At 55.8% G+C, this 23,738-nt stretch overlaps 2 protein-coding genes and 1 pseudogene across 2 annotated transcripts; all 3 read right to left on the minus strand.

Moving 5' to 3' along the window:
• Window positions 1-3,810: 3,810 nt before the first annotated feature.
• Window positions 3,811-10,151, minus strand: LOC137672740 (protocadherin beta-15-like). Its single transcript, XM_068417136.1, has 3 exons — window positions 10,020-10,151; window positions 4,182-6,650; window positions 3,811-3,912 (listed from the first exon to the last, which is right to left on the minus strand). The coding sequence occupies exons 1-3, from the start codon at window positions 10,149-10,151 to the stop codon at window positions 3,811-3,813; spliced, it is 2,703 nt and encodes a 900-aa protein (XP_068273237.1).
• Window positions 10,152-11,201: 1,050 nt separating this feature from the next.
• Window positions 11,202-14,953, minus strand: LOC137672742 (protocadherin beta-16-like). Its single transcript, XM_068417137.1, has 2 exons — window positions 12,429-14,953; window positions 11,202-11,321 (listed from the first exon to the last, which is right to left on the minus strand). Exons 1-2 carry the CDS (start codon window positions 14,844-14,846, stop codon window positions 11,202-11,204), a joined length of 2,538 nt encoding a protein of 845 aa, XP_068273238.1. The 5' UTR covers window positions 14,847-14,953.
• Window positions 14,954-19,737: 4,784 nt separating this feature from the next.
• On the minus strand, window positions 19,738-23,066 carry LOC137672844 (protocadherin beta-15-like; annotated as a pseudogene).
• Window positions 23,067-23,738: the final 672 nt, after the last annotated feature.

Consider the following 23,738-nt stretch of genomic DNA (forward strand, 5'->3'; position numbering starts at 1 on the left):
CAGACACAAGCTGAGAAGAGCTTCGTTACAGGTGTCCAGCATCCAGAGGGAGCTGGGCCATGAACCACGGCAGCGATCGCCATGTAGGTCCCCGCAGTAATTCTCGGGCGGGTTTCTGGAATGGACCGAGATTGTTCCCCCGATTCACGACCTCTGAGGCTGGGAGCCCTCGTGAAGGGGCTGGGGGCAGCATCTCTCGGACTTCACCTTGGGTCACAGCATCCCAGAATGTTTAATGGTTGGAAGGGAGCTGTGGAGATCATCTAGTCCAACCCCCACCCAAAGCAGGTTCACCTAGAGCATGTTGCACAGGGTTGTGTCCAGGCGGGTTTTGAATATCTCCAGAGATATATATGCAACGTCCCTGGGCAGCCTGTTCCAGTGCTCTGTCACCCTCACAGTGAAGAAGTTTTTCCTCATATTCAGATGGGACTTCCCATATTTCAGCTTGTGCCCATTGCCCCTTGTCCTTTCACTGGGCACCACTGAGAAGAGTCTGGCCCCATCCCCTTGACACCCTCCACCAATGTATTTGTAATTGTTGATAAGATCCCCTCTCAGTCTGCTCTTCTCCAGCTGAACAGCCCCAGCTCTCTCAGCCTCTCCTCATAAGAGAGATGCTCCAGCCCTCTGATCATCTTTGTAGCACTTCGCTGGACTCTCTCCAGTAGCTCCTTATCTTTATTGAACTGGGGGGCCCAGAACCGGACATAGTACTCCAGATGTAGCCTCACCAGGGCCATGTAAAGGGGCAGGATAACCTCCCTTGACCTGTTGGCCACACTCTTCCTCACGCACCCCAGGACACCACTGCCCTTCCTGGCCACAAGGGCACATTGTTGGCTCATGGGGAACTTCTTGTCCACCAGAACACCCAGGTCCTTCTCTGCAGAGCTGCCCTCCAGTAGATCAGCCCCCAACCTGTACCGGTGCGTGGGGTTATTCCTCCCGAGGTGCAGGACTCTACACTTGCCTTTGCTGAACTTCATGATGTTCCTCTCCGCCCAGCTCTCCAGCCTGTCCAGGTCTCGCTGAACGGCAGCACAGCCTTCTGGTGTATTGGCCACTCCTCCCAGTTTGGTGTCATCAGCAAATTCTCTGAGGGTACACTCTGTTCCTTCGTCCAGGTCATTGATGAATAAGTTAAACAGGACTGGACCCAGTACTGTCCCCTGGGGAACACCACTAGCCACAGGCCTCCAACTAGACTCAGCACCGCTGACCACAACCCTCTGGGCTCTGTCGTTCAACCAGTTCTCGATCCACCTCACTGTGCACTCATCTAAGCCACACTGTTGAGCTTTCCTATGAGGACGTTATGGGAGACAGTGTCAAAAGCCTTGCTGAAGTCAAGGTAGACAACATCCACTGCTCTCCCCTCATCTACCCAGCCAGTCATGTCGTCATAGAAGGCCATCAGATTGGTCAAGCGTGATTTCCCTTTGGTGACTCCAAGTTGACTACTTCTGATGCCCTTCTCCACATGCTTAGAGATGACGTCCAGAATGAGCTGCTCCATCACCTTTCCAGGGATGGAGGTGAGGCTGACCAGCCTGTAGTTGCCGGGGTCCTCCTTCCTGGCTCAGAAAAGCCCCTTCTGCCTCGCTTCGGCTTCTGAGATCGGCCCACATTCCATGTCACGCTGATTGCCCCTACATAAAATCCACTCCAAAGGCACGGATGGATTTATTTTTGGGGTGGCTATTTCCTCATCGGTGACTGTGACAAGTGATCTTGGAGACAGCACACTCACCCGAGGGAGTTCCAAGCAGGTTTTATTGTTTTCTGTCATCAGGCATTTGACTCTTAAAAATGTGTGAGCGACACAAAATATCACATTACTTTATGGATCAATAGCGATTATAGGAAAAGAAAACAGAAAGCTTCTTGATGCCCTATATTCTACAGTGCTCTAAATTTATTGTAAACCTGGTAGCCTATTTTACTGTAAAACACAAACTACTTCTAACTCTCTACTACCTTACACTCACAAACCCGGCAATGGTCGTTTCAAATTTACATTAAGAAAACAAAAATAAATGAATACACTGCTCAAAGCCCACACTTACAGTACGGAGAACCTGTAAACTCCTGGTCAAACATGCCAAGTGTGCCAATGCCAGCCGTTTCTAGTGTAATCAGCTTCTGTTTGGTATTAAGGAATAAGCTTGCAAGCACCACTTAATTTTGCTTCATATCTGTTTGGCCTGGGATTGAACAGACTGCAGAAAATTAAGACATTATTACAGACCCTCTCCATAAGAAAAAACAATGCAGGAAAGGTGATGCAGGAAGAAGTTACCTTGAAGATCTGCTCCCAGTTTACAGGATTTCCCTTAACATGTAGAAGCAGCAGCACTCTCACAGTCATACATCAAGCCTCGGTATAATCAACATGCAACAGTCCTCCTCCTCCGTCCATATCACAATTACAAAATACCAACATGAATAAAGCACTGCTCAAGAGGAGAGTGATTTTGTCCTCTCACAGAGAAACCTTGAACCTCCCTGGTACTTTTTTGGTGGGTGTTTTGTCTCTTCCTTCTCTTTTCCCAGTGAGGACAGACACGCTTGTCTTTCTCCTCACTTACTGCTGGGTGAACCAAGGGTTTGGATCAGAACAGACATTGAACTCCATGCCCCTGTTTGCAGGGCAAGCTGCTTGCGCAGGTCTGGGACCCGTGTCTTCGGAGAGGGGAGCTCTGCCCTGCAAAGAACAGAGAGTGGAGGTTGTCATTTGGGCGTTGAAGGTAATCAGGCACCAGCGAGAACCTTAGGGGACATGTCTTACACCACTGTGTGTGTGGCACCACTCTTTACCCAGAGCCAAAGAGGTGGCTGGACAGGGCAGTGGGTATTTGACATGAACAGGGACAATCTAAAGCCAGGAACCATCCTCCACTCTAGACATCACAAAGGTACGACTGCAAACCTTTGATGAGTCCAAGGGAGTAATTTAAGAGGGTAAGAGCCCCAAATAAAACCACTTTCTCACAAGCAGTAAGTGTGGTTTAACATTAATGTATCAAGTTGAGTCCTTGTCTCCCCTGAGGCTACTGCGACTGAGGTTCTGGAAACCTGCAGTAAAGTGAGTCCAAGTCATCAGTGGTTATGAAATACAAAAATGTTAAGGGGTGACTGTAAGATGGTGCTTGTGGACCTTCAGCCTCCTATATATTCATCGTCCAGACTCTTGTGAAGTGCTAGATGGATCCCAAGAAACTACTAAGCCCACGTTTAGAGGGGAACTTGGACTCAGTGGGAGAGCGAGGAGAGAAGGAGATGTTTCAATGATCACCCCTTGTCTCCCCAGTGCTCTTTGAACAGCCGGAGTTCAAAGGGCGTCTCAGATATGACTCGCTTTAAGGTCACAATAGCGTTGGGAAGAGAAGTGCTGGTACTATCCGGGATCACCTGACTGGGTCAGTAAAGGACTGGGAGGGTGCATTGTAAAGCCCCGATAACCACATTTTTCTGGCCAATACTGTCCATCCAAGCCACAAAAACAAAAGGGAATTTAATGGCAGAGCTGCCCACCTCCGTGGCCTCCAGCAGCTTGTAAGACAGCTTGAGTTCAGCACTGCCACCACCCTGGGGAACGGCACTTGGCAGCGCCGAGAACCAGCTCCTAACAGCAGTGCAGGGGACGCCGTCAGTGATGTGACAGCCCTTTGCACCATTATCCTCGCAGTCCGGGTGACACTGGACAGGACCACTACATTCCTGGTCTTGCCGCCTCAGGGAGCACGTGTCCCTAGAAGGGGTGGCATTCCTGCTCCGGGTCCCTACGGAATCTACACACTGTGTGGCTCACACATCCATCCCTCTACTACTCATCTTCTCATGGTCCAGCTCCCTCCCTCTGGAGTGACACTGAAGAGATGACATAACACGAATACTCAGGGCATAGAGCTGGGTGCAGAGAGGCGCGGTCAGTCAGCACTCGGGGAGCAGCTGAGCCATGCCGGATCCTCCTGGGAGGTCCCCGCCAGCGACTGTGAGCCCCCCTCTATCCTCTCCTCCACCACCACTGCCTCCTCTCCTCCAACCCCAGTACCTCCCCCACCACTAACTCCGCACCATCGTTACTCCTTCCTGCCAGGGGTGAGAGGACACACCCCCCCGCCCGCACTTCTCCCTCCCCTCTCCCCCCATGGCCTCGGCCCGCCCAGGCCACTCACCTCTGCAGCCCAGTCGCCTTCTTCCCCGACGGTGGCCGCCTCTTGCGAGCACATCGAGCTGCGCTGCTCGCCCGCGCCGGGGGGCAGCCCGGCGGGGAAGCAGGGCAGGAGGGGCCTCAGGAAGCGAAAGTCGCTGTTGACGGTGCCGGCGGCGAAGCAGACGTCGTAGACGTAGCTGCGGGGCAGGGAGCCCGCGGTACTGTCCGTGGGAGCCTTGGGGAACGTGGGCAAGCTCTCGGCCTCGCTCCGCCTGGCCCGCCGCACCTTCAGCACCACGGCGGCCACGGCGGTGGCCAGCAAGAGCGCCGACACGCAGGCCAGGCAGCCGATGAGGTAGAGGGTGAGCGGCCCGTCGGGCTCGGCGGCCGGCGCCTCCTCGCTCACCCGCAAATGGGCGTCGGAGAAGCCGCTGACCAGGGCGATGGCGAGGCTGGCAGTGGCCGAGCGCGGCGGCTGCCCGCTGTCCCGCACCAGCACGACGAGGCGGTGCCGGGCCGCGTCCCTCTCTGCCACGGCCCGCGCCGTGCGCACCTCGCCGCTGTGCAGCCCCACGCGGAACAGCCCCGGCTCCGTCGCCTTGGCCAGCTCGTACGACAGCCACGCGTTCTGCCCCGCGTCCGCGTCCACCGCCACCACCTTGGCCACCAGGTAGTCCGCCCGCGCCCAGCGCGGCACCAGCTCGCCCGCCGCCGCGCTGCTGTCGTGGGGCGGCTGCAGCACGACGGGCGCGTTGTCGTTGGCGTCCCGCACCACCACGCGCAGCACCGCCTGCGCGCTGAGCGCCGGCGACCCGCCGTCCGTGGCTCGCACCGCCACCTCGAATGCGCGCACCTCCTCGTAGTCCAGCGGGCGGAGGATATAAACGGCCCCACTTTCAGAGTTCACCGACACGTCGGGCTGCTCCTTGCCCTCCTGCTGCACCAGCGCGTAGTTTACGCGGGCGTTATTGCCCGCGTCGGCGTCCGTGGCGTTCACGCTGCCGATGCGGAGCATGGGGCTGTTGTTCTCCGTGACCGACATGGTGTAAAGCTCCTGGGTGAACTGCGGGGGATTGTCGTTCACGTCCGAGATCTGCACGAAGATGTTTTCCCGAGAGCTCAGCCGCGCCGTGCCCCAGTCCGTGGCTGTGACCGTGATGTTATACTCCGCCGTCCTCTCCCTGTCCAGCGCCGCGGTTGTTCTCAGTTCGTAGTAATTATCAAAAGTGGGGCTGAGACTGAAGGGCAAGTCCCCGTCGATCGAGCACTCGGTCCTGCCGTTGTCCCCGGAGTCCCGGTCCCGCACGCTGAACAGGGCCACGACGGTGCGGGGCGGGGCGTCCTCGGGAATGGAGGCGGTGAGGGAGGTGAGCGCTATCTCGGGGGCGTTGTCATTCACGTCCAGGACCTCCACCTGCACCTTGCAGTGCGCAGACAGGCCCCCGCCGTCAGTGGCTTTCACCACCAAGTCGTGGTTTTTCGCTTCCTCGAAGTCCAGGTCTCCCGCGACCCGAATCTCCCCGGTGACAGGGTTCAGCTCGAAGAGCTGCCGGGACCGCTCTGGTGTCTGCGTGAAGGCATACCGCACTTTCCCGTTGGACCCTTCGTCGGGATCCGCGGCCGCCACTCTGACCACCAGCTGCCCCGCGGGGCTGTTCTCGGCCAGGCGCACCTCGTAGACCTCCCGAGAGAACACTGGCATGTTGTCATTGGCATCCAGCACCACGATGCGCACCTGAGCCGTGCCCGACCTGGCTGGCGAGCCCCCGTCCGTGGCCGTGAGCACTAAATTCAGCTCTCGCTGCTCTTCGCGGTCCAGCTGCTGCTCCAGGACGAGTTCCAGGTATTTTATGCCACCTTTCCCTGTTCCGAGAGCGAGGGAGAAATGCGAATTGGACGCGAGGCTGTAGTTCTGCAAACCGTTACTGCCCACGTCCTTGTCCTGGGCGCTTTCCAGGGGGAAACGGGACCCAGGAGATGTCGTTTCGGGAATCTCTAAAACCATCTCCTTCTCCGGGAACACGGGGGAGTTGTCGTTGACGTCACGAACCTCCACCTCCCCTCGGATCAGCTGCAAGGGATTTTCAAAAAATATCTTAAAGAAGAGCGTGCAGGTATCGCTCTGCGGACAGATCTGCTCTCGGTCCAGCGACTCCTTTGCCGTCAGGACCCCGGTGCTCGGATTGAGGCGGAAAAACTGCTCGTTCCCCTCGGACACCACGCGGGCCTTGCGAGCTGCCAGCTGGCTCGGAGCAACCCCCAGCTCCTTCGCAATATCGGCGACAAACGAGTCCCTCTCCATTTCCTCCGCCACAGAGTAGCGGAGCCTTTCGGCCCCGCTCTGACACACGCAAACGCACAGAATAAACACCATCACTTGCCTCTTGCTGTCTCCGCTCCGTCTCCCGCACGCCCTTATTCTGCAGAAAAGCCATCCCCCGGCCTCCGTGGGTCCCAGCATCGTGAAGCAGCGTCCGAGGCAGAGCGGTGTCTGGCAGGAATCCCGGGGTAAGGGGGTCTGAAAAGCCCCCGAGCCTCCCGACTCCGCGCTCCTCCGCCCTTCCCGAGCAGCTCTCACGGCTTTTTTTGTCTGCCTGTGCCTGCAAAGCCGGGGCGGGCACAGGAACCTGCCTCTCCGTGGCCAACATCCCCACCCAGTGTCGCAAGGCGGAATAGATCCTCTGCCTTCTCTGTCGGGACAGAGCTGCTGCTACGGAGTTTGCACCTTGAACCTGCACTCTGCGGGCTAAACCGAAGCCAAAAAGTCCATTGTAAATGCTCTCTTCGCTCGGAAGCAGGCTGCTCTGGGTATCCCTTCCCAGCTCGCAACCGCAAACTCTTCATACACAGCTCTTCGTTTTCCTCCGTGTTGTGTAGGCATTGCAAGATCTGCTACTTCCTCAGGATGCACTGTGACATTTTTCCTTCTCTTCTCCACTTGTTAATCAGCAGAGGGCAATTAGCAAGTGGGGCGGGTCAGAAAAGCACCTCTCTTGAATATGGGAGCTGGTGCCAGAGAGCTTCCAGGGAAAGGCCCTGGAGCAAACGCTTCACCCTCACCCTAAGCTCACCATCACCTTAGAATGATAGTGCTGTTCTAGGACACATCATCCTAATGCTCTTGTCTTCACATTGTGTATCACACCTCGCCCAAAGGACACACGACTCTCACGCTTTTCTCCTTAATTGACGGGAGTGTCCTCCCCTGCCGCCTGCGCACCCTGATGTTACCACACAAGCTTAGAAATAAAGGTCCCTGTGCTCAGAGATCAAAGCTGAACTCCCGCACCTGTGTAAGGACACACGGCCAACAGCTATTTAACACAAAAGGCAAGGAAACAAAGAGGAGAGCTCAGTAATTAAACCCCCAGATACACAAACACTAACGAGCAGGAGCTAACGGAGACAATAGCAAAGCGCAGGGATCTAAGGACACCCGTCGCTGGGCCATTAAGGGAACTATTCCAGTGTAAACTCCAAGGGGTTCATCCAGAAACTTTGTAAACGATACGGGAAGGGAAACAAATACATTATCAGAAAGGGTCTGATAGGGATGAGGGAGAGCGAGGGGTCCTGAGCGCTGCCTGGTCGTGCGAGCCAGGACCCGTGCCGAGACCACATAAAACCCCAGGGTCAGGGACTCATCGCCAGCCCTGACGATCGACCGACACCGTGGCTGCTCCTGCGGACCCGCGGCGAGCTCCGGCATGGAGCTGGAGATGCGCACAGCTGCCTCCAAGAGCAGCCTTCCTCTTACAGAAAAAAAAAATGGTGGGGAAAACAAAATACAGCTTGCTCTGCTTATGTTTGGTTCAAACAATATTAATTCAGCTTTTACTATAAAAGGAACCATGCTATGTTTTTATATAGAAAGTATTCTAACCTCCTGCGGTTTTACACCTTTCCTTTAATTTCCTAGGTGTTTCCCCCTTATTTTTGTTTGCTAAAAGGACTGATACTGGCAAACAAAACTCACCACGTGAAGTCCCAGAAATTAGCTGATACCTTAATTTGTTTTAAATAAAAAATTCGTGACTGTATCAGTAGGGAAATTAACAACCACGGTTGACTTCAGGATTCCCCAGAATTTTAGCTACTAGAGGACTACACAGATGCAGCCTTTTTTGGTTCCTTCCTCTTACACCATTGGACTTGGATGTGTGATAGAATCTAACAGGCTGACAGCAAAGGCCAGCTCAGTTCGCTCTTCCATTCTTCCTTTCCAGGGGCGTAAATCCCTCGAGTTTCTGTCATTATCTCCAACACAGAAACTTGATGTAAAACCAACCGTAGGCCAAGTGCAGCAGTAGATGCGTTGGGAACGTGCCTTCTTTCCCCATTCGTGCCATGTAAAACCAGCAGCGACACCTGGAATCCCTTTGCTTTGTGCCCTTGCCAGTGCTCCTGGGTCTTGGCACCTCTGGCAGACGAAGGTCTATTTGCTTCACCATAACCTAACCCTTGGCAGCAGGGAACAGACACAAGCTGAGAAGAGCTTCGTTACAGGTGTCCATCATCCAGAGGGAGCTGGGCCATGAACCACGGCAGCGATCGCCATGTAGGTCCCCGCAGTAATTCTCGGGCGGGTTTCTGGAACGGACCAAGGTTGTTCCCCTGATTCACGACCTCTGAGGCTGGGAGCCCTCGTGAAGGGGCTGGGGGCAGCATCTCTCAGAGTTCACCTTGGGTCACAGCATCCCAGTATCACAGAATGTTTAAGGATTGGAAAGGAGCTGTGGAGATCATCTAGTCCAACCCCCTGCCAAAGCAGGTTCACCCGGAGCATGTTGCACAGGGTTATGTCCAGGCGGGTTTTGAATAGCTCCAGAGATATATATGCAACGTCCTTGGGCAGCCTGTTCCAGTGCTCTGTCACCCTCACTGTGAAGAAGTTTTTCCTCATATTCAGATGGGACTTCCCATATTTCAGCTTGTGCCCATTGCCCCTTGTCCTTTCACTGGGCACCACTGAGAAGAGTCTGGCCCCATCCCCTTGGCACCTGCCACTAAGGTATTTGTAAGTGTTCATAAGATCCCCCCTCAGTCTGCTCTTCTCCAGCTGAACAGACCCAGCTCCCTCAGACTCTCCTCATAAGAGAGATGCTCCAGTCCTCTGATCATCTTCACAGCACTTCGCAGCTCCTTATCTTTCTTGAACTGGGGGGCCCAGAACCGGACATAGTACTCCAGATGTGGCCTCATCAGGGCCGTGTAGAGGGGCAGGAGAACCTCCCTTGACCTGTTGGCCACACTCTTGCTAATGCACCCCAGGTACCATTGGCCTTCCTGGCCACAAGGGCACATTGTTGGCTCATGGGGAACTTGGTGTCCACCAGAACACCCAGGTCTTTCTCTGCAGAGCTGCTCTCCAGTAGATCAGCCCCCAACCTGTACCGGTGTGTGGGGTTATTCCTCCCGAGGTGCAGGACTCTACACTTGCCTTTGTTGAACTTCATGAGGTTCCTCTCCGCCCAGCTCTCCAGCCTGTCCAGGTCTCACTGAACGGCAGCACAGCCCTCGGGTGTATCGGCCACTCCTCCCAGTTTGGTGTCATCAGCAGATTTGCTGAGTGTACACTCTGTTCCTAGGTCCAGGTCATTGATGAATAAGTTAAACAGGACTGGACCCAGTACTGACCCCTGGGGAACACCACTAGCCGCAGGCCTCCAACTAGACTGAGCACCACTGATCACAACCCTCTGGGCTCTGTCGTTCAACCAGTTCTCGATCCACCTCACTGTGCACTCATCTATGCCAGACTTCCTGAGTCTAAGACTTCCTAAGAGGATATTATGGAGACAGTGTCAAAAGCCTTGCTGAAGTCAAGGTAGACAACATCCACTGCTCTCCCCTCATCTACCCAGCCAGTCATGTCATCATAGAAGGCCATCAGATTGGTCAAGCGTGATTTCCCTTTGGTGAATCCAAGTTGACTACTTCTGATGCCCTTCTCCACATGCTTAAAGATGGCGTCCAGAATGAGCTGCTCCATCACCTTTCCAGGGATGGAGGTGAGGCTGACCGGCCTGTAGTTGCCGGGGTCCTCCTTCTTGGCTCAGAAAAGCCCCTTCTGCCTCGCTTCGGCTTCTGAGAGCGGCCTGCTTTCCATGTCATAAAATCCACTCCAAAGGCACGGATTGATTTAATTTTGGGGTGGCTATTTCCTCGGTGATGACTGTGACAAGTGATCTTCGACATAGCACACTCACCCAGGGGACTTCCAAGTAGGTTTTATTGTTTTCTGTCATCAGGCATTTGACTCTTAAAAATGTGTGAGCGACACAAAATATCACATTACTTTATAGATCAATAGCGATTATAGGAAAAGAAAACAGAAAGCTTCTTGATGCCCTATATTCTACAGTGCTCTAAATTTATTGTGAACCTGGTAGCCTATATTACTGTAAAACACAAACTACTTCTAGTTCTCTACTACCTTATACTCACAAAACCTGCAATGGTCGTTTCAAATTTACATTAAGAAAACAAAAATAAATGAATACACTGCTCAAAGCCCACTCCTACAGTACGGAGAACCTGTAAACTCCTGTCAAACATGCCAAGTGTGCCAATGCCAGCCGTTTCTAGTGTAATCAGCTTCTGTTTGGTATTAATGAATAAGCTTGCAAGCACCACTTAATTTTCCTTCATATCTATTTGGCCTGCTACTGAACAGACTGCAGAAAATTAAGACATTATTACAGACCCTCTCCATAAGAATAAACAATGCAGGAAAGGTGATGCAGGAAGAAGTTACCTTGAAGATCTGCTTCCAGTTTTCAGGATTTCCCTTAATATTTAGAAGCAGTAGCACTCTCACAATCATACATCAAGCCTCGGTATAATCAACATGCAACAGTCCTCCTCCTCCGTCCATATCACAACTGGAAAATACCGACATGAATAAAGCACTGCTCAAGAGGAGAGCGGTCTTGCTCTCTCACAGAGAAACCTTGAACCTCCCTGGTACTTTTTTGGTGGGTGTTTGATCTCTTCGTTCTCTTTTCCCTGTGAGGACAGACACGCTTGTCTTTCTCCTCACTTACTGCTGGGTGAGCCAAGGGTTTGCATCAGAATTGACATTGAGCTCCATGCCCCTGTTTGCAGGGCAAGCTGCTTGCGCAGGTCTGGGCCCCGTGTCTTCGGAGAGGGGAGCTCTGCCCTGCAACGAACAGAGAGTGGAGGTTGTCATTTGGGCGTTGAAGGTAAGCAGGTACCAGCGAGAAGGTGAGGGGACATGTCTTACACCACTGCGTGTGTGGCACCACTCTACTCAGAGCCACAGAGGAGGTTGGACAGGGCGGTGGGTCTTTGACGTGAACGGGGACAGTCTAAAGCCAGAAACAATCCTCCACTGTGGACATCACAAAGGCACGACTGCAAACCTTTGATGAGTCCGAGGGAGTAATTTAAGAGGGTAAGAGCCCCAAATGAAACCACTTTCTCACACACAGTAAATGTGGTTTAACATTGATGTATCAAGACGGGTCCTTGTCTCTCCTGAGGCTACTGCGACTGAGGTTCTGGGAACCTGCAGTAAAGTGAGTCCAAGTCATCAGTGGTCAGGAAATATGAAAATGTTAAGGGGTGACGGTAAGATGGTGTTTGTGGGTTTTCAGCCTCATATATGTTAATCGTCCAGACTCTTGTGAAGTGCTAGATGGGTCCCCGGAAACTACTAAGCCGATGTTTAGAGGGGATGTGGGCTCAGTGGGAGAGTGAGGAGAGAAGGAGCTGTTTCAGTGTTCAGCCCTTGTCTCCCCAATGTTTTTTGAACAGCCGGAGTTTAAAGGGCATCTCAGCCATGACTCACTTTAAGTTCACAGCAGCATCGGGAAGAGAAGTGCTGGTACTGTCCGGGAGCACCAGTCTGGGTCAGGAAAGGACTTGGAGGATGCTGTGTAAAGCCCCGATAACCACATTATTCTGGCCACTACTGTCCATCCAAGCCACAAAAATAGACTTGACATAACACGAATACTCAGGGCACAGAGCTGGGTGCAGAGAGGCGCGGTCAGTCAGCACTCGGGGAGCAGCTGAGCCATGCCGGATCCTCCCGCGAGGTCCCTGCCTGCGGCTCTGAGCCCTTCTCTGCCCTCTCCTCCCACACCACTGGCTCCTCTCCTCCAACCCCAGTACCCCCTCCACCACTAACTCTGCAACATCATTACTCCTGGCTGCCAGGGGTGAGCGCACACAACCCCTCCCCCCCCCCCGCGCTGCTCCCTCCCCGCTCCCCCCATCGCCTCGGCCCGCCCAGGCCACTCACCTCTGCAGCCCAGTCGCCTTCTTCCCCGACGGTGGCCGCCTCTTGCGAGCACACCGAGCTGCGCTGCTCGCCCGCGCCGGGGGGCAGGAGGGGCCTCAGGAAGCGAAAGTCGCTGTTGACGGTGCCGGCGGCGAAGCAGACGTCGTAGACGTAGCTGCGGGGCAGGGAGCCCGCGGTACTGTCCGTGGGAGCCTTGGGGAACGTGGGCAAGCTCTCGGCCTCGCTCCGCCTGGCCCGCCGCACCTTCAGCACCACGGCGGCCACGGCGGTGGCCAGCAAGAGCGCCGACACGCAGGCCAGGCAGCCGATGAGGTAGAGGGTGAGCGGCCCGTCGGGCTCGGCGGCCGGCGCCTCCTCGCTCACCCGCAAATGGGCGTCGGAGAAGCCGCTGACCAGGGCGATGGCGAGGCTGGCGGTGGCCGAGCGCGGCGGCTGCCCGCTGTCCCGCACCAGCACGACGAGGCGCTGCCGGGCCGCGTCCCTCTCTGCCACGGCCCGCGCCGTGCGCACCTCGCCGCTGTGCAGCCCCACGCGGAACAGCCCCGGCTCCGTCGCCTTGGCCAGCTCGTACGACAGCCACGCGTTCTGCCCCGCGTCCGCGTCCACCGCCACCACCTTGGCCACCAGGTAGTCCGCCCGCGCCCAGCGCGGCACCAGCTCGCCCGCCGCCGCGCTGCTCTCGGGGGGCGGGTGCAGCACGACGGGCGCGTTGTCGTTGGCGTCCCGCACCACCACGCGCAGCACCGCCTGGGCGCTCAGCGCCGGCGACCCGCCGTCCGTGGCTCGCACCGCCACCTCCAAGGCGCGCACCTCCTCGTAGTCCAGCGGCCGGAGGATATAAACGGCCCCACTTTCAGAGTTCACCGACACGTCGGGCTGCTCCTTGCCCGCCTGCCGCACCAGCGCGTAGGTTACGCGGGCGTTTTTGCCCGCGTCGGCGTCTGTGGCGTTCACGCTGCCGATGCGGAGCATGGGGCTGTTGTTCTCCGTGACCGACATGGTGTAAAGCTCCTGGGTGAACTGCGGGGCATTGTCGTTCACGTCCGAGATCTGCACGAAGATGTTTTCCCGAGAGCTCAGCCGCGCCGTGCCCCAGTCCGTGGCTGTGACCGTGATGTTATACTCCGCCGTCCTCTCCCTGTCCAGCGCCGCGGTTGTTCTCAGTTCGTAGTAATTATCAAAAGTGGGGCTGAGACTGAAGGGCAAGTCCCCGTCGATCGAGCACTCGGTCCTGCCGTTGTCCCCGGAGTCCCGGTCCCGCACACTGAACAGGGCCACGACGGTGCGGGGTGGGGCGTCCTCGGGAATGGAGGCGGTGAGGGAGGTGAGCGCTATCTCGGGGGCGTTGTCATTCACGTCCAGGATCTCCACCTTAACCCTGCAGTGCGCAGAGAGTCCGCCGCCGTCGGTGGCTCTCACCACCATCTCGTGAATTTTCCCTTCCTCGAAGTCCAGGTTGCCCGCGACCCGAATCTCCCCGGTGACAGGGTTCAATTCGAAGAGCTGCCGGGACCTCTCCGATGTCTCCGTGAAGGTGTACCGCACTTTCCCGTTGGACCCTTCGTCGGGATCCGCGGCCGCCACTCTGACCACCAGCTGCCCCGCGGGGCTGTTCTCGGCCAGGCGCACCTCGTAGACCTCCCGAGAGAACACTGGCACGTTGTCATTGGCATCCAGCACCACGATGCGCACCTGAGCCGTGCCCGACCTGGCTGGCGAGCCCCCGTCCGTGGCGGTGAGCACTAAATTCAGCTCTCGCTGCTCTTCGCGGTCCAGCTGACGCTCCAGGACGAGCACCGGGTATTTTCTTCCATCTTCTCCTTTTCCGAGAGCGATGGAGAAATGCGAATTTGACGCGAGGCTGTAGTTCTGCAAACCGTTACTGCCCACGTCCTTGTCCCGGGCGCTTTGCAGGGGGAAACGGGACCCGGGAGATGCCGTTTCGGGAATCTCTAAAACCATCTCCTTCTCCGGGAACACGGGGGAGTTGTCGTTCACGTCACGGACCTCCACCTCCCCTCGGATCAGCTGCAAGGGATTTTCAAAGAATATCTTAAAGAAGAGCGTGCAGGTATCGCTCTGCGGACAGATCTGCTCTCGGTCCAGCGACTCCTTTGCCGTCAGGACCCCGGTGCTCGGATTGAGGCGGAAAAACTGCTCGTTCCCCTCGGACACCACGCGGGCCTTGCGAGCTGCCAGCTGGCTCGGAGCAACCCCCAGCTCCTTCGCAATATCGGCGACAAACGAGTCCCTCTCCATTTCCTCCGCCACAGAATAGCGGAGCCTTTCGGCCCCGCTCTGACACACGCAAACGCACAGAATAAACACCATCACTTGCCTCTTGCTGTCTCCGCTCCGTCTCCCGCACGCCCTTATTCTGCAGAAAAGCCATCCCCCGGCCTCCGTGGGTCCCAGCATCGTGAAGCAGCGTCCGAGGCAGAGCGGTGTTTGGCAGGAATCCCGGGGTGAGGGGGTCTGAAAAGCCCCCGAGCACCCCGACTCCGCGCTCCTCCGCCCTTCCCGAGCAGCTCTCACGGCTTTTTTTGTCTGCCTGTGCCTGCAAAGCCGGGGCGGGCACAGGAACCTGCCTCTCCGTGGCCAACATCCCCACCCAGTGTCGCAAGGCGGAATAGATCCTCTGCCTTCTCTGTCGGGACAGAGCTGCTGCTATGGAGTTTGCAGCTTGAACCTGCACTCTCCGTGCTAAAACCGAAGCCAAAAAGTCCAGTGTAAATGCTCTCTTCGCTCGGAAGCAGGCTGCTCTGGGTATCCCTTCCCAGCTCGCAACCGGGAACTCCTCATGCACAGCTCTCGTTTTCCTCCGTCATGTCTAGGCATTGCAAGAGCTGCTGCTTCCTCAGGATGCACTGTGGGATTTTTCCTTCTCTCCTCTACTTGGTAATCAGCACAGGGCAATTAGCACGTGGGGCGGGTCAGAGAAGCACCGCTCTTGAATATGGGAGCTGGTGCCAGAGAGCTTCCAGGGAAAGGCCCTGGAGCAAACGCTTCACCCTCACCCTAAGCTCACCATCACCTTAGAATGATAGTGCTGTTCTAGGACACATCATCCTAATGCTGTTGTCTTCACATCGTGTATCACACCTCGCCCAAAGGACACACGACTCTCACGCTTTTCTCCTTAATTGACGGGAGTGTCCTCCCCTGCCGCCTGCGCACCCTGATGTTACCACACAAGCTTAGAAATAAAGGTCCCTGTGCTCAGAGATCAAAGCTGAACTCCCGCACCTGTGTAAGGACACACGGCCAACAGCTATTTAACACAAAAGGCAAGGAAACAAACAGGAGAGCTCATTAATTAAACCCCCAGATACACAAACACTAACGAGCAGGAGCTAACGGAGACAACAGCAAAGCGCAGAGATCTGAGGACACCCGTCGATGGGCCATTAAGGGAACTATTCAAGTGTAAACTACAAGGGGTTCATCCAGAAACTTTGTAAACGATACGGGAAGGAAAACAAATACATTATCAGAAAGGGTCTGATAGGGAAGAGGGAGAGCGAGGGGTCCTGAGCGCTGCCTGGTCGTGCGAGCCAGGACCCCTGCCGGAGACCGGATAAAAACTCCAGGGTCAGGGACTGATCACCAGCCCTGAGGATCGACCGACACCGCGACTGCTTCTGCGGACCCGCGGCCAGCTCCGGTAAATGCTCACGCAAAGTCCTGGAGAAGCGCACAGCTGCCTCCAAGAGCAGACTTCCTCTTACAGAATTAAAGAATCACAGAATCACACAGAATGTCAGGGAGTGGAAGGGACCTCGAAAGATCATCTAGTCCAATCCCCCTGCCAGAGCAGGATTACCCAGACCATGTCACACAGGAACGTGTCGAGGCGGGTTTTGAATGTCTCCAGAGAAGGAGACTCCACAACCTCTCTGGGCAGCCTGTCCCAGTGTTCAGTTACCCTCACTGTAAAGAAGTTTTTCCTCATATTTATGTGGAACCTCCTGTGTTCCAGCTTGCACCCGTTGCCCCTTGTCCTGTCAATGGATGTCACTGAGAAGAGCCTGGCTCTATCCTCATGACACTTGCCCTTTACATATTTATAAACATTAATGAGGTCACCCCTCAGCCTCCTCTTTTCCAAGCTAAAGAGACCCAGCTCCCTCAGCCTCTCCTCAGAAGGGAGATGTTCCACCCCCTTAATCATCTTCGTGGCTCTGCGCTGGGCTCTCTCTAGCAGTTCCCTGTCCTCCTTGAACTGAGGGGCCCAGAACTGGACGCAATATTCCAGATGCGGCCTCACCAGGACAGAGTAGAGGGGGAGGAGAACCTCTCTTGACCTACTAACCACACCCCTTCTAATACACACCAGGATGCCATTGGCCTTCTTGGCCACAAGGGCACACTGCTGGCTCATGGTCATCTTGCTGTCCACTAGGACCCCCAGGTCCCTTTCCCCTACGCTGGTCTCCAACAGCTCTGTCCCCAACTTGTACTGGTACATGGGTTCTTGCCCAGATGCAGGACTCTACACTTGCCCTTGTTATATTTCATTAAATTTCTCCCCGCCCAACTCTCCAGCCTGTCCAGGTCTCTCTGAATGGCTGCGCAGCTTCCGGTGTGTCAGCCACTCCTCCCAGTTTGGTGTCATCAGCGAACTTGCTGACAGTGCACTCTATTCCCTCATCCAAGTCATTAATGAATATATTGACTAGTACTGGTCCCAGTACCGACCCTTGAGGGGCTCCACTAGATACAGGCCTCCAACGGGACTCTGTCCCATTGACCACCACTCTCTGGCTTCTTTCCTTCAGCCAGTTCACAATCCACCTCACTACCCGATCATCCAGACCACACTCCCTCAGTTTAGCTGCGAGGATGCTGTGGGAGACCGTGTGAAACGCTTTACTGAAATCGAGATAGACACATCCACAGCTTTACCATCATCTCTCCACCGGGTTATGTCCTCATAAAAGGCTATCAAGTTTGTTAAGCATGATTTCCCCTTGGTGAAGCCATGCTGACTGCCCCTAATGATCCCCCTATCCTTGATGTGCCTAGAGACAGCACCAAGGACAAGTTGTTCCATCACCTTTCCAGAGATGAAGGTGAGGCTGACGGGTCTATAGTTACCCGGGTCCTCCTTCTTGCCCTTTTTGAAGACTGGAGTGACATTTGCTTTCCTCCAGTTCTCAGGCACCTCTCCCGTTGCCCACGACTTAGCAAAGCTGATGGAGAGTGGCCTAGCAATGACTTCCTCCAGCTCCCTCAGCACCCGCGGGTGCATCCCATCAGGGCCCATGGATTTATGGATGTCCAGATTGCTTAACTGGTCCCTGACCCAACCAAGACAGACTCCTCTTTATCCTGACTTCCTCTGGGGCCTCAGGGGTATGGGGCACCTCAGGACAGCCTCCAGCAGTATAGACAGAGGCAAATAAGGCATTCAGTAACTCTGCCTTCAGAAGAAGAAAAGGACGGGAAAACAAAATACAGCTGGCAGTACTTATTTTTGGTTCAAGCAATTTTAATTCAGCTTTTACTATAAAAGGAACCACACTAATTTCATATATATAAAGTATTCTATCCTCCTTCGGTTTGATACTTTTCCTTTAATTTCCTATGTGTTTCCCCCCCTTATTTTTTTTTGCTAAAAGGGCTGATACTGTCAAACAGTACTCACCAGGTGCAGTCCTAGGAATTCGCTGATGCCTTCACTTGTTTTAAAGTAAAGAATTCGTGATTGTATCAGTAGCAGATAGTAACAACCAGGGTTGACTTTAGGATTCCCCAGAATTTTAGCTACTAGAGGACTGCAGGGATGCAGCCTTTTTTGGTTGTTTTCTCTTACGCCCTTGAACTCAGAAGTGATAGAATCTAAAAGGCTGACAGCAAAGGCCAGCTCAGCTCTTTCTTTTGTTCGCTTCGAGCGACGTGTCCATCTCTTGAGTTTCTGTCATTATCTCCAACACAGAAGCTTGATGTAAAACCAACCGTAGGCCAAGTGCAGCAGTAGATGTGTTGGGAATGTGGCTTCTCTCCTCATTCATGTCATGCAAAACCAGCAGTGACACCTGGAATCCCTTTGCTTTGTGCCCTTGCCAGTGCTCCTGGGTCTTGGCACCTCTGGCAGACGAAGCTGTATTTTCTTCTCTGTAATTTAACCCTTGGCAGCAGGGAACAGACACAAGCTGAGAAGAGCTTCCTTACAGGTGTCCATCATCCAGAGGGAGCTGGGCCATGAACCACGGCAGCGATCGCCATGTAGGTCCCTGCAGTAATTCTCTGGCGGGTTTCTGGAATGGACCGAGGTTGTTCCCCCGATTCACGACCTCTGAGGCTGGGAGCCCTCGCAAAGGGGCTGGGGGCAGCATCTCTCGGACCTCAGCTTGGCTCAGAAAAGCCCCTTCTGCCTCGCTTCGGCTTCTGAGAGTGGCCCACATTCCAGGTCACGCTGATTGCCCCTGCAGAAAATCCACTCCAAAGGCATGGATTGATTTATTTTTGGGGTGGCTTTTTCTCGGCGATGACCGTGACAAGTGATCTTGGAGACAGCACACTCACCCGAGGGAGTTCCAAGTAGATTTTATTGTTTTCTGTCATCAGGCATTTGACACTTAAAAATGTGTGAGTGACAGGAAAGATCACATTACTTTATAGATCAATAGCGATTAAGGAAAGGAAAACAGAAAGCTTCTTGACACCCTATATTCCACAGCGCTCTAAATTTATTGTGAACCTGGTAGCTTATTTTACCGTGAAACACAAACTACTTCTAATTCTCTACTACATTATATTCACAAACACTGCAATGTTCGTTTCAACTCTACTTTAAGAAAACAAAAAAAAAGAATGCATTGCTCAAAGCCCACTCTTACAGTACGGAGAACCTGTAAACTCCTGGTCAAACATGCCAAGTGTGCCAGTGCCAGCCGTTTCTAGTGTAATCAGCTTCTGTTTGGTATTAAGGAATAACTTTGCAAGCACCACTTAATTTTCCTTCATATCTGTTTGGCCTGGGATTGAACAGACTGCAGGAAATTAAGACATTATTACAGACCCTCTCCATAAGAATAAACAATGCAGGAAAGGTGATGCAGGAAGAAGTTACCTTGAAGATCTGCTCCCAGTTTTCAGGGTTTCCCTTAACATTTAGAAGCAGTAGCACTCTCACAATCATACATCAAGCCTCGGTATAATCAACATGCAACAGTCCTCCTCCTCCGTCCATATCACAATTGCAAAATACCACCATGAATAAAGCACTGCTCAAGAGGAGAGCGGTCTTGCTCTCTCATAGAGAAACCTTGAACCTCCCTGGTACATTTTTTTGGTGGGTGTTTGGTCTCTTCGTTCTCTTTTCCCTGTGAGGACAGACACGCTTGTCTTTCTCCTCACTTACTGCTGGGTGAGCCAAGGGTTTGGATCAGAATTGACATTGAGCTCCATGCCCCTGTTTGCAGGGCAAGCTGCTTGCGCAGGTCTGGGACCCGTGTCTTCGGAGAGGGGAGCTCTGCCCTGCAACGAACAGAGAGTGGAGGTTGTCATTTGGGCGTTGAAGGAAAGCAGGTACCAGCATTATAAAGCCCCGATAATCACATTTTTCTGACCACTACTGTCCATACAAGCCACAAAAATAGAAGGTAATTTAATGGCAGAGATGCTCACCTCCATGGCCTCCAGGAACTTGTAAGAGAGCTGGAGTTCAGCACTGTCACCACCCTGGGGAACGGCACTTGGCAGCACCGAGCACCAGCTCCTAACAGCAGTGCAGGGGACGCCATCAGTGATGTGACAGCCCTTTGCACCGTTGTCCCCGCAGTCCCGGTTGACGCTGCACAGGACCACTACATTCCTGGTCTTGCAGCCTCAGGGAGGTCGTGTCCCTAGGGGAGGTGGCATTCCTGCTCCGGGTCCCTACGGAATCTACACACTGTGTGTCTCACACATCCATCCCTCTACTACTCATCTTCTCATGGTCCAGCTCCCTTCCTCTGGAGTGAGACTGAAGAGTTGACATAACACGAATACTCAGAGCACAGAGCTGGGTGCAGAGAGGCGCGGTCAGTCAGCACTCGGGCAGCAGCTGAGCCATGCCGGATCCTCCTGGGAGGTCCCCACCAGCGACTGTGAGCCCCCCTCTATCCTCTCCTCCACCACCACTGCCTCCTCTCCTCCCACCCCAGTACCTCCCCCACCACTAACTCCGCAACAACGTTACTCCTTCCTGCCAGCAGTGAGCACACACACCCCTCCCCCCTCGCCGCTCCCTCCCCGCTCCCGCCATGGCCTCGGCCCGCCCAGGCCCCTCACCTCTGCAGCCCAGTCGCCTTCTTCCCCGACGGTGGCCGCCTCTTGCGAGCACACCGAGCTGCGCTGCTCGCCCGCGCCGGGGGGCAGCCCGGCGGGGAAGCAGGGCAGGAGGGGCCTCAGGAAGCGAAAGTCGCTGTTGACGGTGCCGGCGGCGAAGCAGACGTCGTAGACGTAGCTGCGGGGCAGGGAGCCCGCGGTACTGTCCGTGGGAGCCTTGGGGAACGTGGGCAAGCTCTCGGCCTCGCTCCGCCTGGCCCGCCGCACCTTCAGCACCACGGCGGCCACGGCGGTGGCCAGCAAGAGCGCCGACACGCAGGCCAGGCAGCCGATGAGGTAGAGGGTGAGCGGCCCGTCGGGCTCGGCGGCCGGCGCCTCCTCGCTCACCCGCAAATGGGCGTCGGAGAAGCCGCTGACCAGGGCGATGGCGAGGCTGGCGGTGGCCGAGCGCGGCGGCTGCCCGCTGTCCCGCACCAGCACGACGAGGCGCTGCCGGGCCGCGTCCCTCTCCGCCACGGCCCGCGCCGTGCGCACCTCGCCGCTGTGCAGCCCCACGCGGAACAGCCCCGGCTCCGTCGCCTTCGCCAGCTCGTACGACAGCCACGCGTTCTGCCCCGCGTCCGCGTCCACCGCCACCACCTTGGCCACCAGGTAGTCCGCCCGCGCCCAGCGCGGCACCAGCTCGCCCGCCGCCGCGCTGCTCTCGGCGGGCGGGTGCAGCACGACGGGCGCGTTGTCGTTGGCGTCCCGCACCACCACGCGCAGCACCGCCTGGGCGCTCAGCGCCGGCGACCCGCCGTCCGTGGCTCGCACCGCCACCTCCAAGGCGCGCACCTCCTCGTAGTCCAGCGGCCGGAGGATATAAACGTCCCCACTTTCAGAGTTCGACCGACACGTCGGGCTGCTCCTTGCCCTCCTGCCGCACCAGCGCGTAGTTTACGCGGGCGTTATTTGCCCGCGTCGGCGTCCGTGGCGTTCACGCTGCCGATGCGGAGCATGGGGCTGTTGTTCTCCGTGACCGACATGGTATAAAGCTCCTGGGTGAACTGCGGGGGATTGTCGTTCACGTCCGAGATCTGCACGAAGATGTTTTCCCGAGAGCTCAGCCGCGCCGTGCCCCAGTCCGTGGCTGTGACCGTGATGTTATACTCCGCCGTCCTCTCCCTGTCCAGCGCCGCGGTTGTTCTCAGTTCGTAGTAATTATCAAAAGTGGGGGTGAGACTGAAGGGCAAGTCCCCGTCGATCGAGCACTCGGTCCTGCCGTTGTCCCCGGAGTCCCGGTCCCGCACACTGAACAGGGCCACGACGGTGCGGGGCGGGGCGTCCTCGGGAATGGAGGCGGTGAGGGAGGTGAGCGCTATCTCGGGGGCGTTGTCATTCACGTCCAGGACCTCCACCTGCACCTTGCAGTGCGCAGACAGTCCCCCGCCGTCGGCGGCTGTCACAACCATCTCGTGGCTTTTCGCTTCCTCGAAGTCCACGTTGCCCGCGACCCGAATCTCCCCGGTGACAGGGTTCAGCTCGAAGAGCTGCCGGGACCCCTCCGACGTCTGCGTGAAGGCGTACCGCACTTTCCCGTTGGACCCTTCGTCGGGATCCGCGGCCGCCACTCTGACCACCAGCTGCCCCGCGGGGCTGTTCTCGGCCAGGCGCACCTCGTAGACCTCCCGAGAGAACACTGGCATGTTGTCATTGGCATCCAGCACCACGATGCGCACCTGAGCCGTGCCCGACCTGGCTGGCGAGCCCCCGTCCGTGGCGGTGAGCACTAAATTCAGCTCTCGCTGCTCTTCGCGGTCCAGCTGCCGCTCCAGGACGAGTTCCACGTATTTTGCTCCATCTTCCCCTGTTCCGAGAGCGAGGGAGAAATGCGAATTGGACGCGAGGCTGTAGTTCTGCAAACCGTTACTGCCCACGTCCTTGTCCCGGGCGCTTTGCAGGGGAAAACGGGACCCAGGAGATGTCGTTTCAAGAATCTCTAAAACCATCTCCTTCTCCGGGAACACGGGGGAGTTGTCGTTGATGTCACGAACCTCCACCTCCCCTCGGATCAGCTGCAAGGGATTTTCAAAGAAGATCTTAAAGAAGAGCGTGCAGGTATCGCTCTGCGGACAGATCTGCTCTCGGTCCAGCGACTCCTTTGCCGTCAGGACCCCGGTGCTCGGACTGAGGCGGAAAAACTGCTCGTTCCCCTCGGACACCACGCGGGCCTTGCGAGCTGCCAGCTGGCTCGGAGCAACCCCCAGCTCCTTCGCAATATCGGCGACAAACGAGTCCCTCTCCATTTCCTCCGCCACAGAATAGCGGAGCCTTTCGGCCCCGCTCTGACACACGCAAACGCACAGAATAAACACCATCACTTGCCTCTTGCTGTCTCCGCTCCGTCTCCCGCACGCCCTTATTCTGCAGAAAAGCCATCCCCCGGCCTCCGCGGGTCCCAGCATCGTGAAGCAGCGTCCGAGGCAGAGCGGTGTTTGGCAGGAATCCCGGGGTAAGGGGGTCTGAAAAGCCCCCGAGCACCCCGACTCCGCGCTCCTCCGCCCTTCCCGAGCAGCTCTCACGGCTTTTTTTGTCTGCCTGTGCCTGCAAAGCCGGGGCGGGCACAGGAACCTGCCTCTCCGTGGCCAACATCCCCACCCAGTGTCGCAAGGCGGAATAGATCCTCTGCCTTCTCTGTCGGGACAGCGCTGCTGCTATGGAGTTTGCTGCTTGAACCTGCACTCTGCGGGCTAAACCGAAGCCAAAAATTTCCGTGTAAATGCTCTCTTCGCTCGGAAGCAGGCTGCTCTGGGTATCCCTTCCCAGCTCGCAACCGGGAACTCCTCATACACAGCTCTCGTTTTCCTCCGTGTTGTGTAGGCATTGCAAGATCTGCTGCTTCCACAGGATGCACTGTGGCATTTTTCCTTCTCTTCTCCACTTGTTAATCAGCACAGGACAATTAGCAAGTGGGGCGGGTCAGAGAAGCACCGCTGTTGAATATGGGAGCTGGTGCCAGAGAGCTTCCAGGGAAAGGCCCTGGAGCAAACGCTTCAC

The sequence above is a fragment of the Nyctibius grandis genome, chromosome 22 (genome assembly GCF_013368605.1).
Source record: "Nyctibius grandis isolate bNycGra1 chromosome 22, bNycGra1.pri, whole genome shotgun sequence".
NCBI lineage: Eukaryota > Metazoa > Chordata > Aves > Nyctibiiformes > Nyctibiidae > Nyctibius > Nyctibius grandis.